Genomic DNA, 19,394 nt, shown 5'->3' with positions numbered 1-19,394 from the left:
ACACATATACCCTCCCAAGTCTAAACCAGGAAGAAGTCGAATCCCTGAATAGACCAATAGCAAGTTCTGAAATTTAGGCAGTAATTAATATCCTACCAACAAAATAAAGTCTAGGACCAGATGGATTCACAGCCAAACTCTACCAGAGGTACAAAGAGGAGCTGGAACCATTCCTTCTGAAACTATTCCAAACAACAGAAAAAGAGGAAATCCTCCCTCACTCATTTTATAAAGCCAGCATCATCCTGATACCAAAACCTGGCAGAGACACAACAAAAAGAAAATTTCAGGCCAATAGCCCTGATGAACATTGATGAGAAAATCCTCAATAAAATACTGGCAAACCGAATCCAGCAGCACATCAAAAAGCTTATCCACCACGATCAAGTCGGCTTCATCCCTAGGATGCAAGACTGGTTCAACATAAGCAAATCAATAAACATAATCCATCACATAAACAGAACCAATGACAAAAACCACACGATTATCTCAAAAGATGCAGAAAAGGCCTTTGACAAAATTCAACACCCCTTCATGCTAAAACCTCTCAATAAACTAGGTATTGATGGACCATGTCTCAAAATACGCTATTTATGACAAACCTACAGTTAATATCATACGGAACAAGCAAAAATTCCCTCTAAAAACCGGCACAAGACAAGCATGCCCTCCCTCATCACTCCAATTCAACATAGTACTGGAGGTTCCGGCCAGGATAATCAGACAAGAGAATGAAATAAAGGTTATTCAAATAGAAAGAGAGGAAGTCAAATTGTCTCTGTTTGCAGATGACATGATTGTATATTTAGAAAACCCCATTATCTCAGCCCCAAATCTTCTTAACCTGACAAGCAACTTCAGCAAAGTCTCAGGTTACAAAATCAATATGCAAAATCACAAGCATTCCTATACACCAATAATAGACAAACAGCCAAATCATGAGTGAACTCACATTCACAATTGCTACAAAGAGAATAAAATACCTAGGAATCCAACTTACAAGGGATGTGAAGGACCTCTTCAAGGAGAACTACAAACCATTGCTCAAGGAAACAAGAGAGGACATAAACAAATGGAAAAACATTTCATGCTCTGTTCTCACTCATAAGTGCAAGTTGAACAATGAGAACACATGGACTCAGGGATGGGAACACCACACACCAGGGTCTGTTGGGGGCTGGGGGGGATAGCATTAGGAGAAATACCTAATGTAGATGATGGGTTGATGGGTGCAGCAAACTGTGTTGGCACACGTATACCTATGTAACAAACCTGCACATTCTGCACATGAATCCCAGAACCTAACGTATAACAAAAAAATTTTAAAAATCCACAAACATTCCATGCTCATGGATAGGAAGAATCAGTATTGTGAAAATGGTCATACTGCTCAAAGTAATTTAGAGATTCAATGCTATTCCCATCAAGCTACCATTGACTTTCTTCACATAAGTAGAAAAAACTACTTTAAATTTCATATAGAACAAAAAATGAGGCCACATAGCCAAGACAATCCTAAGCAAAAAGAACAAAGCTGGAGGCATCACACTACCTGACTTTATACTACAAGGCTACAGTAACCAAAACAGCATGGTACTGGTACCAAAACAGATATGTAGACCAATGTAACAGAACAGAGGCCTCAGAAATAACACCACACATTTACAGCCGTCTGATCTTTGACAAACCTGACAAAAGCAATGGGGAAAGCATTCCCTATTTAATAAATGGTGTTGGGAAACCTGGCTAGCCATATGCAGAAAGCTGAAACTGGACCCCTTCCTTACACCTTATAAAAAAATGAACTTAAGATGGATTAAAGACTTAAGACCTAAAACCATACAAACTCTAGAAGAAAATCTAGGCAATACCATTCAGGACATAGGCATGGGCAAAGACTTCATGACTAAAACACCGAAAGCAATGGCAACAAAAGCCAAAATAGACAAATGGGATCAAATTAAACTAAAGAGCTTCTGCATAGCAGAAACTATCAGCAGAGTGAACAGGCAACCTACAGAATGGGAGAAAATTTTTGCAATCTAACCATCTGACAAAGGGCTAATATCCAGAATCTACAAAGAACTNAAAAGCCAAACAACCCCACCAAAAAGTGGGCAAAGGATATGAACGGACACTTCTCAAAAGAAGACATTTACGCAGCCAACAAACATCTGAAAAAAAGCTCATCATCAATTGTCATTAGAGAAATGTAATCTAATGGTCATTAGAGAAATATAAATCAAAACCACAATGAGATATCATCTCACGACAGAATGGTGATTATTAAAAAGTCAGGAAACAACAGATGCTGAAGAGGATGTGGAGAGATAGGAAAGCTTTTACACTGTTGGTGAGAGCGTAAATTAGTTCAACTTTTGTGGAAGACAGTGTGGCAATTCCTCAATGATCTAGAATCAGAAATACCATCTGACCCAGCAATCCCATTACTGGGTATATACCCAAAGGATTATAAATCATTATACTATAAAGACACATGCACGTGTATGTTTACTGCAGCACTGTCCACAATAGCAAAGACTTGGAACCAACCTAAATGCCCATCAGCAATAGACTGGATAAAGAAAATGTGGCAAATATACACCATGGAATACTATGCAGCCATAAAAAAGATGACTTTATGTCCTTTGCAGGGACATGGATGAAGCTAGAAACCATCATTCTCAGCAACTAACACAAGAACAGAAAACCAAACACCACATGTTCTCACTCATAAGTGGGAGTTGAAGAATGAGAACACATAGACACAGGGAGGGAAACATCATGCATCAGGGACTGTTGGGGTGTGGGGGACTAGGGAAGGGAGAGCATTAGGAGAAATACCCAATATAGATAATGGGTTGATGGGTGCAGCAAACCACCATGGCGCATGCATACCTATGTAAGAAACCTGCACGTTTTGCACATGTACCCCAGAACTTAAAGTATAATAATAAAAAAAAATGACAAAGATGAAGGAATTAATTATTACAAACATGTTCAAGATTTAAAGCAAAATCTGAACACAATGAGGGTTCAAATACTGAATCCAACAGAAAAAGGGAAACCATAATAACTGAAACTATAAAAAAACTATAAAAATTAACCAATGTGCCAGAACAGAAATTCTAGCAGTGAAAATTACATGAAATGAAAAACTGACTATATGGGCATAATAGGAGTTTAGACATTGAAGAAATAAAGACTGACTACTAGCAATCTTACACAATTTCAAAGGACAGAAAAAGAGTGGATGCTTCAAAAATCATTCTATTAGGTCAGCATAACCTTGACACCAAACTAACATTACAAGAAAGAACAACTATATAGGCCAACATCTCTCATAAACAGAATGCAAAACTTTTACTATTAAAATATTAGTAAATTAAAAATCTGCTATCTGTAAAAGGTAACATATGTGACCAAAGTAGAATCTATCCAGGAATGCAAGATTGATTAAATGTTTTTAAAAAACGTAACTCTCTATATTAACAACAAAACAATGATATAACCTACATAAATCAACTCAATTAGTGCATAAAATTCACTTAAGAAAATAAAAATTACTGGGAGGCCGAGGCAGGTGGATCACGAGGTCAGGAGTTTGAGACTAGCTTGGCCAATATGTTGACATCCTGTCTCTACTAAAAATACAAAAATTAGCTGTGTGTGGTGGCACGCCTTTAGTCCCAGTTGCTCCAGAGGCTGAGGCAGGAGAATCGCTTGAACCTGGGAGGCGGAGGTTGCAGTGAGCTGAGATTGCATCACTTTACTCCAGCCTGGGTGACAGAGTGAGACTCTATCTCCAAAAAAAAAAAAAAAAAAAAAAAAAAAAAGGAGAAAAATAATAATTAGGGGCCCAAAAAAAAAAAGAATTTTCTTAATCTGACAAAAGGTATCTACAAAAAATGAAACCAAACACCATAACTAATATAATGATAAAATATAGAACATTTTCCCCCAGTTTGGGAGTAAGACTAAGATAAGAAGGTCCATCACCATTTCTATTCAATGGTGTAGTGTAGGTTTTATTGACTGTAATAAGAAAAAAAGTAAGAGATTGGAAAGTAAGAAGTAAAATAATTATCACTAGTCACAGATGACATTATTGTATTAACAGGATATCCAAAAGAATCTGTAATTACAAATTATTAGAATGAGTGAATTTAGTTAAGATTAACAGTTATCAAGGTTAATATACATAAAAGTCCATTTATTTTTATATGCCATCATCAAATATACTTAAAACAGTGCCATTTGTAATAGCACAAAAAAATCAAATAACTGAGAATATAATGAAATATGTGCCTCTACAAAGCATTACTAAAATTAAGACCTAAATAAACGGTTATGTTTCTGATTTGTAATTCTCACTTTTCTTAATTCTCCCTGATCTACACAGTGAACTCAATCTCATTCAAAATTTCAGATTTTATATGGGTGTGAATGGCAAAGGGGAGACCATAAAACCAACAAAGTGAATCTTACATTTTTATGGCAATACAAAGACTCTAAAATAGCGAAGACATACTTGAAAAACAAACTGGAACACTCATATTACCAAATATCAAGATGTTATAAGCTATATAGTAATTAAGACAGTGTGGTACTGGTATAAAGACTTGACACCGGAAAAAAGACCTACATATATAAGGTTATATCAGATGTACAACTCCAATCCAGTGGAAAAATGATGTTTTCAATAAATTCTGCTATGTCAATTGGTCATACTTTTAAAAGTTATTGAACATTATGTCAAAAAACGAAAAATAATAAGTGTTGGTGAGGATGTAGAAAATTAGAATCCTTGTGCATCGCTTGTAGGAATGCAATATGGTGCGGCCACTGTGGAAATCAGTTTGGCAGTTCCTCAAAAAGTTAAACAGAACTACCATATGATTCAGCAATTCTACTCCTAGGTATATTGCCAAAAGAAATGAGAGACTTAAAGAGATACTTGCACACTCATGTTCATAGCAGCAAGATTGCCAATAACCAAGGGGTAGAAACAACCCAAATGTCCAACAGATGAACTTTTAAACAACAAAAGTGCAGTGTACAGATACAATAAAATATTATTCAGTTTTAAAAGAGGATGAAATTTCTGACACATGCTACAAACATGGATGAACCTTGAAAACACCATGCTAGGTAAAATAAGCCAGACACACAAAAGTACAAATATTATATGATTCCACTTAAGTGAGTTATGTAGAACAAGCAAATCTATAAAACATTCAATAGACTGGAACGTCCAAGGGGCCTGGGGAAATAAGGAATAGGGAGTTACTTTCAATGGGTACAAAGTTTCTTTTTGGGATGATGAAAAACTTCTGGAAATGGAGAACACAGTGCAGTAAAACATTGTGAATTTACTTAATAGTACAGAATTGTACACAAAAATGGTTAAAACAGTAAATTTTATGTCACATATATTTTATCACAATATAAAATGCATGAATGCTCAATGTAGCTGTATTTATAATAAACTGAAAACAACTCAAACGTCCCTACATGGGTGAAAGGAGAAATAAACTGCAGTAATGTATATAACAGAATACTATTCAGTAATGAAAAGGGGCAACTATGATACAGACAACTTGGAACGAGCTCCAGATTATTATACTGAGTCAAAGCCAATTTCCAAAGGTTATATGATTTCATTTATATAATATGGAATCTCAGCAACAAAAATATATTGAGAGAACAGATCAGTGGGTTAGGGGACAGAATTTGACTACAAAGGAGCAGCATGACAGAGTTAGTTTGTGGTGATGAAACAATTCTGTACTTTGTGGTGGTAATTTTTCAAATCTACATATAGGAAAATATTTCATAAAACTATACACATAAAAAACGAATGAATGCAAAAGCTGGTGAAACCTGAGTAGGGTCTGTGGTCTTGTAATATTGTGTTATGTCAATTTATTGGTTTTGATAATATAATTATGTAGCACCTTTGAAGGAAGCTGAGTGGTGGGTATACAGGACCTCTCTGCAACTTCTTATGAGCCTCTATTTCAGAATAAAACATTTTTTAAAATTCTGAGATAAAAATAATTCCTTTACTTAAAAAAGCACACATTAAAATTGGTATCATATACATTCTTAATATTCCAGGAAGTTTTTGATTTTGCAAAATACGAGTCGGCTGGGTGCAGTGGCTCATGCCTGTAATCTCAGCACTTTGGGAGGCCGAGGTGGGTGGATCCCCTGAGGTCACGAGTTCAAGACCAGTCTAGCCAACGTGGCGAAACCCCATCTCTACTAAAAATACAAAAATTAGGTGTGATGATGGGCACCTATAATCCCAGCTACTCAGGAGGCTGAGGCAGGTAGAATCACTTGAACCCAGGAGGCAGAGGTTGCAGTGAGCCAAGATCGTGCCATTACACTCCAGTGTGGGTGACAGAGTGAGACTCTGTCTCAAAAAAAAAAAAAAAAAAAAAATTTAAAAAAAGGAAGAAATAAACAAGTCATTTTAGTGCACAGTTATACAGGATGAGCACTCATTAAAAATTTAGCAGTAAATGATCAAAGAAGACAACTCATTTGTAAGAGAATATATCTAAAGAACCCAGAAATGCTCTGCATTTCTGTAGCAGTAAATTTAGATGTTTCTAGACATGAAAAATAGCTGGTTTTGTTTTTGTTTTGAGACAGGGTCTCACTCTGTCACCCAGGCTGGAGTACAGTGGCCAGATCGTGGTTCACTGCAGCCTTGACCTCCTGGGCTCAAGTGATCCTCTCTCCTCAGCCAACTGAGTAGCTGAGACTATTAGCATGCACCACCACATGCAGGTAATTAAAAAATATTTTTTGGTAGAGATGTGGTCGCACCATGTTGCCTCAGTTAGTCTCGAACTCTTGAGCTCAAAGGATTCTTCTACCTTGACCTGTCAAAATGCTAGGATTACAGGCATGAGCCACCACACCTGGCTTGTACTTTCACTCTTGAGGAAAATAAAAATTTATACAGTTTTCAATACGTAAATGTTAACTAACTTTTATAGGAAAGTAATTGCCTGGGAGGCAATAAATAAACAAATTTACGATTTTGTTAACAGTGCTAAGACATGTAAAAATGAATGTGATAAGAGAATATAGCATAGCATGACATAGTATATGAGAGTTCAGAGGCAAAAGAGAGATTTAAGAGCAGGAGATTTCAAAGATAATTTCATGGAGAAATTCTATTTCAGCTGCCCTAGAAAGGAGAGAAATTGGATAAAGATGAAGTGGAAATGTTTGGTCTTGCTAAGCTAAGGGGAGAACATAAGTAAAGAGAATACAGAGGAAATCCATGATATATTCAAGAAACACAGAATTATCTAAATTGATTGAAGAATATAATATTGTTAAAGAAGTAGGAAGTAGTAAATAGATTGCTTGTGTAGAGTCCAAAAAATAAATAATAATAATGGAATTTCCTATTGTGCAGAACACTACAGATGCCATGAAATTTTTTCAGTTCTCAAATTCTAGTAAACTTTGACAGATTCAGGGCTAAAATATTCAAAGTCTGACTTGAAGTACTATCAAACTGTACTCTAAAATATCTTTCTACTAATGAAACAATTTGACAAACAGTTGATGGAAAAAAGTTACAAAGCATTAACATTTTGAACAAGTATCCAAAGATATAGCTTAAAAATTTATAAAGTCATCTGTCCAAACAAGTTACATATTAGAATGTTACTACAATAATGAATTCCCTTTACATTACAGTCAATGTGCAAAGCAAGACTCTGACAAGTGTATTAACGCATGTAGAAAAATCAAAACTTCATTCTCAGGAAATCATTCATTTTAAAATTATAAATGCCAACACCAACCTATGAATAGTACACCTTTTCACTTCTACCATCATATAACAAATGAAAATTACAGTTTCCATGAAAACAGAAAGTAATCCAGACTTAGAACACCATAGAGAAAGGCAACTCAGGCTCAGCAGAAATTTTAACACTAGAAACACGAATATTATTTCCAGGAACTAATAATGTTTTGGTAACCAGGATGTTCCTGAACAGTGTAACTGTTAAGCTAAATAAAACTAAATATTTCTGACATCTATTGTAACATAAGAAGTAACAGAATAGTTTTACTTTAACTTAATTTATAGGATGCTATGAGGATCAAAAGGTTCTGAAAAGGAAATTTGCATGCTTCCTGTTTTACTTAACAATATTCTTTCTTTCTCACATCAAAGAACAATTACCTTTATCTAGGAACCATCAATTTCAGCTCATTGTCAAAGACAAAGTTGCATTTGGAAGTCACAGTGTTCTTTCACTATTGTTTTAAAGCTTGAAGATGGTCACATTAAGGTTGATTGATGGGGATCATCAATATTTTCAAAGTATTTATACCTATCTCATGTGCATATTATACTCAAGTTATTTTTCACAAGTTCCATCTAATGCCCCTTGGAATAATTCTGTCATATCACTTCACCTCATGTGCAAAATAAAATACAGTCGACCCTTGAACAACATAGGTTTGAACTGAGCTGGTCCACTTAACACGTTTTTCCAACCAAATACGAATGAAAAACACAGTATTTTAGAGATACAAAACCTACCTATAGAGAGAGCCAACTTATGTGGGTTCCACAGGGCTGACTGCAGGATTTGAGATTGTGTGAATTCTGCTATATGCAGAAGTGGGAGTGTGTGCTAGAATCAAACAATACCGCTGGTATACTGGGGTATATATACTGCATGTATATATCTAAAAATACCTTCTGCTTAAAACATTGTAAAACAGATATAACTAAATGTCTGTTCTATCTTTTATAGGCACTACCTCACTACATGGTTAAGACCATCATATTTTTCATTTAAAAGTTTAGGGCAATACTTTCTAATCATACTTACGTATGCCATAGCACAGATAAGAAAATGGCAGGCTGCCTGAGGCCAGAGTTAACTGTCCAGGGCTCTAGCTGTCTCAGGGCTCATACACCTATCAAAGGCTAAAAAACCCACTATCAATCTCCATTCATAAGCCATCATTCATGCCTATTTTAACTATTGTACTATTTCTGCTAATGATTTGAGTTCAACGGGGGATAAGGTGGAGGAGAGTGTGACAAAATACAGGCCAGGGTTAAATTTCTATGAACTCTCACTGAAAATACCCTGAACATAAACTGCCCATTACTCAGTGTAACTGCTTTACTTCCACTCAATTCTTCTCTTTACTCTTATTTCCCTCATTTTAGCTTCAGCCATTTCAGTAATATATTCATATCACTCTATATTCTCTATAACCCCACTGACCCAATTACAGCTGGGTCAATTCTCCGACCTGGCTAACATCTACTATGACCCAAAACAAGTTGTAAAAATCACATTAGGTGGCTCCACTATAAAATCATGCATGTACATGAAATCTCCGTAATCTTTTTTCTTTTTTTTTTTTTAGACTGAGTTTCGCTCTTGTTGCCCAAGCTGTAGTGCAATGATGTAATCTCGGCTCACTGCAACCTCCGCCTCCCAGGTTCAAGCGATTCTCCTGCCTCAGCCTCCCAAGTAGCTGGGATTACAGGCACGTGCCACCAGCCTGGCTAATTTTTGGCATTTTTAGTAGAAACAGGGTTTCACCATGTTAGCCAGGCTCGTCTTGAACTCCTGACCTCAGGTGATCCGCCCACCTCAGCCTCCCAAAGTGCTGGGATTACAGGCGTGAGCCACCGCGCCTGGCCGAAATCTCCATAATCTTTAAACATTTAAAACATCCTAACCATATTATTCTCGTCACCAAACTGCTAGAAAAAATAGCCTACAGACACTGCCTACAACTTGTCATCTTCCATTCCTCAATGATGGCCAATCTCAATTCTAATACGACTTTTTATTATTATTCTGTAGGGTGGTGTTTTTCAAAGTGTGGACTAAGTATCACCTGTATCAAACCACCTGCAATAACTTGTCAAAATGCAGATTTGCGACCTTTCCCTAGATTTGCTCAGACTATCTGGTTGCTTCTCTCGAGCAGCCAGGTTTGGGAACTGCTGTTTTAGACACCAGTGAACTCATTGTTGCCAAATCCAAAAGTTCAAAAGTTTTTTTTTTGTAGTTCTCATTCTCCTTGACCCCTCCGCAGCACTTAAGAATGTTGATTTTATTCTTGAAATTTCTCTTTGTGCTATCCTTACTCTCCACTTACCTGTCAAAGAACTCCATGTTTCCTTATTTTTCTGAATCCAATATATGAGTGTTCCTTGAGGTTCTAGCCCTAATCCTCTTTGTATTCTCCCTGAAGAAGCAAACATCTTTTCTCACAACTTCAATAACTACCGCTAACTATCTGCATAATCTTTGCAAACGACTGATTCCCAACCTTTTACCAAAGGTCCAAAACTTCCTTAAGGTCTCCGTTACCATATTTCTTATTGCTATATATCTCCAAGTAGCCATCTTATTGCCATCTTTAAAATGTCAAAACTTCAAATCTTTTCAGAAAAATCATATTCCATTCTTGACTTCTCTACTTGTAGTAGTAATGGTACCTCCAGTCACCCGGCTCAAAGTCATGGAGTCACCTTTGTCTTGTCCATCTCCTTTATTTCATATATTCTGTTTTCATTGCCAGCATCCCATCATTACTTGAATTTATCTTCTTAATAAATGGTAACAATCCTGGTTTGGGTCATCATTATTTCTTACGTAGGTTGTTATCATGGCCTCCTAAATTTCCAGTCTTCTCTTCTCTTAATCTCGAACACAATTCCTCTCTAATCTTTATTATTTCCAGATATAATGCATTTTCTCTCCCATTTCAGCTTACCAAATTTTACCCATCCTTCAATGCTTGCCTCAGATCACCTTAGAGCTAAAAGGGGGCTTAAACTTAGATACAAGCAATTTAGTGGTTTTTGAACAATTTTAAAAGTGGAAGTTTACAAGTCTGAATTTAGAAGTTTGGTTTTCTTCAAGCAAACTATCTTGCAGAACTTCAATACATAACATGTGAGAGACGAAAAGCACAGCTGTTTTTGATGAAGGGCAGCCTGGAGCCCTTCCCACAAAGAATGAAAATCATTAGTTTAAACTTCATCCTTGCAAAGATAAAGAACTGAAGAGAGATTGAATGATTCACAGTAGTCTCAGCCATAAAAGCAAATGTTGGGCTTCACGTCCATTTCCTGACCTTTCTACTAAATGACTGCCTTCTACTCCATGCCATCTCCTTTATCCTTTATGAAGTCTCTTTTGATATCCCTTATCTAGACAAAATATTTCCCTTCTCGAAACCAAAACACCACATATAATTGAATGTACATAGTATACAGAGGCAGCGACTACATGTTGAATAAATGAGTGGTACTTAGTAGTTTTGTCTGTAAAACAGTTGGGCATTTTTATCTTCCCCTTAAAACTGCAAATTTCGTGAGGAAACAAATTGTCTTTTACTGATCCTCATGGCAGTGCCTAACTCTGGGCCTTTTAATAATGAGGCAGAACTTTCAGACACAAATAAAAGTACTTGGTGCTTTCCCACATTTTGTAAGTGCCAGCTAAAAGCAAAATAGTTATGAATGGAAGAGCCAAGAGAAGGTGAAAGATCTTGTATTTTCAAAGGCAAGTTTACTATCAAGGAGAAGTGAAATAATAGAAGGCTGAATATTTGCTATGAAAAGAAACAGCCCTGCAAAGAAAATAAAAATATTGAACAGGGAAATAGCAGTTGCAGAAATAAGCAATAAATACTATGTAACTAACTGAAATGGAATTTATTAATATTGTGTTTATTTTAATCCACATGAAACTGCCCATATTTTGATCCCCTTTTAATCCACCAAAAAGGCAACTTCACATGATTCAACCTAGTATCAGTAGAGTTTAGATTACTGAAAGATGTCTTTCCAGCATGACTTCACCGTTCATCAACTAAATTCTACCATACTTTTAGAACAGACAAAAACCCAATTTATATACACCTCATTTGTGATTATAACAGTTCATGTGGGGTAGGTGTGAGATTGATAAGTTTAGTAAAGATCTAAGGTAAGGGGGACAAACTCTGAGAACCAATCATGTTTAATATATCTGTGATTGCAAACCAAGGAATAGGATGTAGAAGCTCAAGTATGGGACAAACAATTTCACTAAAGATACTTCTCCTAACTCAAAAGTAAGTAAACTTTCCCTTTCTTTCCTTCTAATCACTGTATAAAGACATACAGGTAAAATGCTAAACAGTCTTTTACTGACTTATAAATTAGAAATCCCTGTTCATCTAAATTATAAATAATGAAATCACATTTGGTACAGATAGATCTTGTAGAACAGCTGAAAATGGGCAATCATATATAATGTACATATGACAATCCTCTATTGATAGAGTAACTACTTTAACAAACTATTCCTTAACATGGTTAATATTTTTCTACATTTATATGTGCAGTTTGCATTCATGAACTCCTTTAACATGAGAGCTGATGTTTTAGGTATTGTTTCTTTACTAACACCTAGCATGGTGACTGGCAAATATTAGGCAGTCAAATGTCTGTTGAATTCATCAATGAGTATGAATCATTATTTTTATTCTTGACCTCTAATATTTAATTTTTAAAAAACTGAGTGAGATGCCAGGATACAATATTGAATATGGTAGCCACATGGACAGCTTTAAAGCAAAAACTTAAAAGAAAAGGAAATCTGTATTAAACTACAAAAAGGAAAATGGCTTTACAGTATCTGTCAAAATAAATACAAAATGGCTACATATTCAAATAGGTAAGTCCTTTTCCAAGAAAATGAAAAAGTAAAAAGCCCTAATGTTTCAATGTAATTTGGCAGGAATATTTAGAAATTTTCAGCAATTACTACACATTGCTATTGTTAAAGACTCTGATTCTAAAAGTTGAAAACCACCAATATTTTAAAACATTTTACTAGTCAAAACATACCAAACAATACAAGATTTTTAATGTGACAATGGTTTGCCTATTTCACATGTTAAATTGCTCTATGCAGGGAGATTTCACAATCCAGGATCCATAGCCATGTTGTTGTAAGTAGGATTTCAACTTACATTTAGCTTCTTGATAGGAGGCAGACATACACTAGAGAAGAAAAAAAAAATGAATTATAGAAAACAGGCAGCAATTAACTTCTGAAAAGTAGCCCCAATATTGCTTCTTTAGCTTGAAATTTTATAAAGTTAATGAAAGTCTTTTTTAATCTTATTTTAATTTTTGAGCTAAAAAAATTTCCTTCCAAACTCCTAAAAAGATTCTTTTTATTTTTTTTTTTTTTTTTTTCCTTCTGAGCAAGGTAGCCAAGGTCTTGCTCTGTCATACAGGCTGGAGTATGGTGGCATAATCACTGAATTCCTGGGCTCAAGCCATCTTCCAGCCTCAGCCTCCGGAGTAGCTAGGACTACAGGCATGCACCACCATGCCCCACTATTTTTTTTTTTATCTTTTGTAGAGACAGGGTCTTGCATGTTGCCCAGGCTGGTCTTGAACTCCGGGCCTCAAGTGGTCCTCCACCTTGGCCTCCCAAACCTCTGGTAGTATAGGCATGAGCTACCCCCCCCGGCCCGTTTTTTTTCTTTTTTTTCTTTTTTTTTTTTTTTTTTTTTTTTTTTTTTTTAACATTTTAAATTAAAAGATTAATCATTCTCATTGAAGAAAATTTGAAAAACAGACAAATATAAAGAAGGAAACAAAATTATCGGTAATCACAAAACTCCATGGTGGTAGATAAAACTAATGGTGGTAGAGAGCCACCATTAATATTTTGGCGAATTTTCATTTTTTATAAATGAAAATATAAATGAATTTTTAACAAGCTGGTTTTATTGAGACATAATTTACATACCACGAAATTCATTCATTGTTAAGTATATTGTTTGGTGTTTTTTAATGAATTCATAGAGGTATGTAAATATCAGCATAGTCCAGTTGTGCAACAAATCTCTCACCTCTAAAAAGTTCCACTGTACTCACCTGCAGTCCTGGTGCCAGGACCAGCCCTAAACCCAGACAACCACGAATCTACTTGCTCTCTCTAGAGTTTTACTTTTTCTAAAAAATTCATATAAATTAACACAATAAGGATCCTGTTTTATCAGGCTTCTTTTAGTTAGCATAAAGTTTTCCAGTTCATTTAGTTTGTTTCATGTATCAGTAGCTTGTTCTTTTTTATTGCTGACCAATATTCCATTGTAGGGGTATAATATTTCATTGCAGGGGTATAACACATTTTGTTTATGTATGCACCAGCTGATTAACATTTGAATTGCTTCCAGTTTTTGGCTTTTCTGAATAATGCTGTTATAAACATGCACGTAAATACCAGTGGAATTGCTGATCACACATTTACCATCTTAAGAAAATGCCAAACTGTTTTCCAAAGCGGCATTTTCTCATAGTCTGTAGTTTGTATTTTCATTTCCTTAATGATGAATTTTGAAAAGCAAGTATTCTATTTTGGAGTCAAATGATCACTTTTCTTCTTTTATAGGTTATACTTTTGGTATCATATCTAAGAAATCTTTCCCTAATAATGTAAATATTTTCTCATATTTTATTTGAAAGTTTTATGGTTTTAGCTCTTAGAGTTAGATCTAAAGTCCACTTTGAGTTAATTTTTGTGTATGATTGACATAAAGATCTAAGTTAATTTTTTGTTTTACCCACATATATCCCACCATTTTAGCATTATTTGTTGAAAAATGATTCTCCCATAGAATTGGCACTTTTGTACAAAAACAATTGATCATATGTGTATAGGTTTATTTCTGTTCCACTGATCTATATGTCTATTATAGCAATACATTGTCTTAATTACTATAGCCTTATTGTAAGTTTTGAAACTAGGTAAGTTTTCCAACTTGGTTCTTTTTCAAAATTCTTTTGGCTCTTCAATGTCCTTTGGATTGCGCTGGGCACGGTGGCTCATGCCTATAATCCCAGTACTTTGGTGGGTAGAGTACTTGGGGTCAGAAGTTCGAGACCAGCCTGGCCAACATGGTGAAACCCCATCTCTATCAAAAATACAAAAAATTAGCTTGGCGTGGTGGCAGGCACCTGTAATGCCAGCTACTCAGGAGGCTGAGACAGGAGAATCACTTGAACCTGGAAGGCGGAGGTTGCAGTGAGCCGAGATCATGCCATCACACTCCAGCCTGGGTGACAGAGCAAGACTCTGCCTCAAAAAAATAAAAAAAAGTCCTTTGGATTTCCATATCAATTTCACAATCAGCTTGTCAATTTCTACACAAAAGCCTGCTGGAAGTTTAATTTTGCTTTGAAGCTATAAATTAATTTGGAGAGAAGTGACATCCTAACAATACTGTTTTCCAGTGCATTATGATGGTACATCTCTCCATTTACTTAGGTCTCCTTCAATTTCTCTCATCTATGTTTCATCATTTCCAGTGTACAGGTCTTGCATTTCTTTTAAATTTATTCCTCTGTGTTTACACACGAACACACACACACACACACAAGTACACATTTGGTGCTACTGTGGATGAAGCTGCTTTCTCAATTTTTTGAGCATTCATTCCTTGTATAGAAACAATTTATTTTTCTACATTGCTCTTACATCTTGTGACCTTACTAAAGTCACATATGATCCAGTTGTTTGTTTTTGGTAGTTGCCAAAGAATATTTTACCTACAAGATATAATTTAGGAAAAAAATAATTTCTTCATCCTTTACAGTATAGGTACATTTTACCTCTTTTCTTGCCTTGCTGTACTGGCTAGGACCTACAGAACAGTGTTGAATACAAGTGCTGAGAGCACACATTCTTGCCTTCTTCCCCAATCTTGAGTAGGGAAAGGAGTTATTCAGTCTTTTAATTATTAAGCAGAATGTCAATGGTAGGCTCTTCATTGATGCCCTTTATGAAGGTGAGGAAGTTCACTTCTATTCCTTGTTTGTTCAGTGTTTTTATTGTGAATGGGTGCTGGACTTTGTCAAATGCATTTTGTACATCTTTTGAGATAATTATACAAATTTTAAACTTGAATTTATTCATATGGTGTGTTACATAAAGTAATTTTCTGATCTCAAATCAACCTTGCATTACTGGTATAAACCTTGGTTGTGGAGTATAATCCTTTTTGTATGTTGCTGGATTTGGTTTGTCAATATCTTGCTAAGGATTTTCGCATTTATTTTCATGAGAGAGATTGGTTTGTAGTTTTCATTTCTTGTAATGTTTTCTGGCCCACTTTTGGTATCAGGGTAACACTGGACTTGTAAAATGAGTAGAGAAGCATTTTCTCCTCCATTTTCTGAAAGAGTTTTTGTAGGATTTGTATTATAGTTTGCTTATATATTTGACAGAATTCATCAGTGAAGTCATACATGTGTCTGAGATTTTCTTTAGGAAAATAAATCAGTAATTCGATCTCTTAAGTTTTATTTGGATATTCTATTTTGAGTCAGTTTTATGATTTGTGTCTTTCTAGGAATATGTCCATTTCATCTAACTTGTTTGTTGACAAACAATTGTTCATAATCCCTTATAATAATTTTAAGCTTCTTAAGGTCTGTAGTGATGATCATTTTTTTTTAAATTCCGAATTTTGATAATTTCTGTTATCTGTTATTTTTTCTTGGTTAATCTAGCTAAAGGATTAACAAGTTTAATTTTTTAATGAGCCAAATTTAGATTTTTTCCTATTTTTTTTTTCTATTTTCAATTTTACTGATTTCTATTCTGATTCATTACATTTTATTATTTCCTTCCTTCTACTTACTTTGGTTCTGATTTGCTCTTCTTCTTCCCGCTTCTTGAGCTGGAAGCTCAAATAACTGATTTTAAGATTCTTTTCTAATATAAGCATTTAAAGTTATACATGTCTAAGTACTGATTTATATAGTCATTCCGTGGTATCCATGGGGAATTGGTTCCAGGACCCTCTAGAAATACCAAAATCTGCAGAAGCTCAAGTCCCTTATATAAAATAGCATGGTATTTGCATATAACCTAGGGACATTCTCTCATATTCATTAAATCATCCCTAGATTATTTATAATATCTAACACAATATAAATTCAATGTAAATAGTTGTTATACTGTATTTTATTTGTATTATTTTTATTTTTGTATTTTTTTTAAACTTTACCTTCCCCCCTCCCCCAAATATTTTCGATCCACAGTTGGTTGAATCTGAGAATGCATAACTTATGGCTACAAATGGCCACCTGTATTCCATAAATTTTAATATATCACATTTCACTTTCACTTAGTTCAAGGTATTTCTTAGTTTTCCTAATAATTTTTTTCTTGAACCATGAGTTATTCGGAGGCAAGATAACTTCCAAATATACAGCAGTTTCCCATATTTCATTCTGTTCTTGATTTCTAATTTAATTCCATAGTGGTTAGAACATACTTGGCATGATTTTAATCCTCTTAAGATTACTGAGACTTGCTTTATGACCCTATGCTGAAGAATGCTCCATGTGGGCTTGAAAAGAACATACATTCTACTATTGTGTAGAGTGTTTTCTACCGGTCAGTGAGTTTTGATTAGTTGGTAGTGTTTAACTATCCTATATTTTTATCGATTTTCTGTGGAGTTGTTCTATCAATTACTGACATAGGAGAATTAAAACTAACTACAGTTGCTGAATTGTCTATTTTACTTCACAACTCTGTCAGATTTTGCTTGTATATTTTAGGGCTTTGTTGTTACACCCACATACACGTATCTTTGTAATGTACTGACCTTTTTACCACTGTAAGATGTTGCTCTTTGTCTCCAGCAATATTTCTCCTCTTCTGTATATTTAATATTAATATAAATATTCCAGCTGTCTTATTATTTATATGATAGGTCTTCTTTCATCCTTATAACTTGCAATTTATTTGAGACTGAATTTAAAATGTGTCTGTTGCAGACAGCATATATTTGAATCAGGCTTTATTTAAACCCAGTCTGACAATCTGTCATTTGACTGGAACAATTAGTCTACTTTATTGTAATTATTGATATGGTGAATTTATATTGCCATTTTACTATTTATTTCTCACATCTTATGTCTTTTTACAATTTCTCTTTTTCCTTACTGTCCTATAGTTTAAGAAAATGTTTTACTGAACTATTTTAATCCTTCTGTTGGTATTTTATCAATAGTTTTTCATTTATTTTCTTCATGGCTACATTAGGAATTACAATATACCTCTTTACCTTACATATTTGATTTCAGATTCATACTGGCTTATGGTAAAACAGCAACTTTATTTCAATATAGAGCCATTTCTTACCAAATCCTTTGTTATATTATCATATATATTGTATCTATGTTATAAACTCAACAACACAGTGTTGTTCTAAACAACTTTTTAAAAAGAAAATAAGAGCAAATATATAGACATGCACATATACATACTCATAGGTCTCATGTTTATCCACACAATTATCATTTTCAGTATTTACTATTCCTTCCTGTGGATTTGCTATCATCTGGTATAATTTTTTCCAAGCTTCAAGGACTTTCTTTGGAATTCCAATTAGGGAAGTACTGCTAACAACACGTTTTCTTAACATTAGTTTAACCTGTGAATGCTCTTATTTTGCTTTTATTTCTGAAGGATTATTTTCCTGGATACAGAATCCTTGGTTGCCAGGAGTTTTCCTTCAGCACCCTGAACCTGCCATTATACTGCCCTTTGGGCCTCCACTGTTTCTTTTATAACAGCTTTGTTAAGATATAATTCACAAGTCACAAAATTTACCCTTTTAAAGTGTACAATTCAGCTTTCAGTGTATTCACTAATTTGTGCAGCCATCACCATTAATTTTAGAACTTCTCCATCAACCCAGAAAGAACTTTGTATCTATTAGCAGTCACTCCTGATTCTTCCTCCTCTAGCGCCTGAAAACCACTATTTTCTGTCTCTATGAATTTGTCTATAATAGACATTTAATATAAATCAAACCACATGATATGGGGCCTACGCATTCTTTCACTTGACATAATATCTTATTGCATCTGGGCTCTCAATTATATTTCATTGTCTATATGCCAGTACCACACTGTCTTGATTACTGTAGTTTTATAGAAAGTTTTGAAATTAAGAACTATGGGCCAGGCGCGGTGGCTCAAGCCTGTAATCCCAGCACTTTGGGAGGCCGAGACGGGCGGATCACGAGGTCTGGAGATCAAGACCATCCTGGCTAACACGGTGAAACCCCATCTCTACTAAAAAATAAAAAAAACTAGCCAGACGTGGTGGTGGGCGCCTGTAGTCCCAGCTACTCAGGAGGCTGAGGCAGGAGAATGGCGTAAATCCGGGAGGCGGAGCTTGCAGTGAGCTGAGATCCGGCCACTGCACTCCAGCCGGGGCGACAGAGCGAGACTCCATCCCAAAAGAAAAAAAAAAAGAAAAAAAAAAAAGAAAGTAAGAACTATG

The 19,394-nt window shown here is 35.1% G+C and overlaps 1 protein-coding gene across 7 annotated transcripts in view; it reads right to left on the bottom strand.

Annotated features, from left to right (window-relative positions):
- Positions 1-12,908: 12,908 nt before the first annotated feature.
- ADAD1 (adenosine deaminase domain containing 1) overlaps positions 12,909-19,394 on the bottom strand; it is a 52,654-nt gene continuing 46,168 nt past the window's right edge. For 4 of the 7 annotated variants that reach the window (XM_017852624.1, XM_017852627.1, XM_017852621.1 and 1 more), the window contains exon 12: positions 12,918-13,075. In XM_017852624.1, coding sequence (XP_017708113.1) covers positions 12,962-13,075 — 114 coding nt within the window. In that variant the 3' untranslated portion in view covers positions 12,918-12,961. Of the gene's footprint in view, positions 13,076-19,394 lie in introns of all 7 variants that reach the window. The other 3 variants (XM_017852622.1, XM_017852625.1, XM_017852626.1) reach the window with 1 other exon arrangement.

Source organism: Rhinopithecus bieti, unplaced genomic scaffold, assembly GCF_001698545.2.
Source record: "Rhinopithecus bieti isolate Rb0 unplaced genomic scaffold, ASM169854v2 scaffold_33326, whole genome shotgun sequence".
NCBI classification, from domain to species: Eukaryota; Metazoa; Chordata; class Mammalia; order Primates; family Cercopithecidae; genus Rhinopithecus; species Rhinopithecus bieti.
Note: the sequence above shows the minus strand (reverse complement) of the source record. Positions and strands in the feature narration are given on the sequence as shown.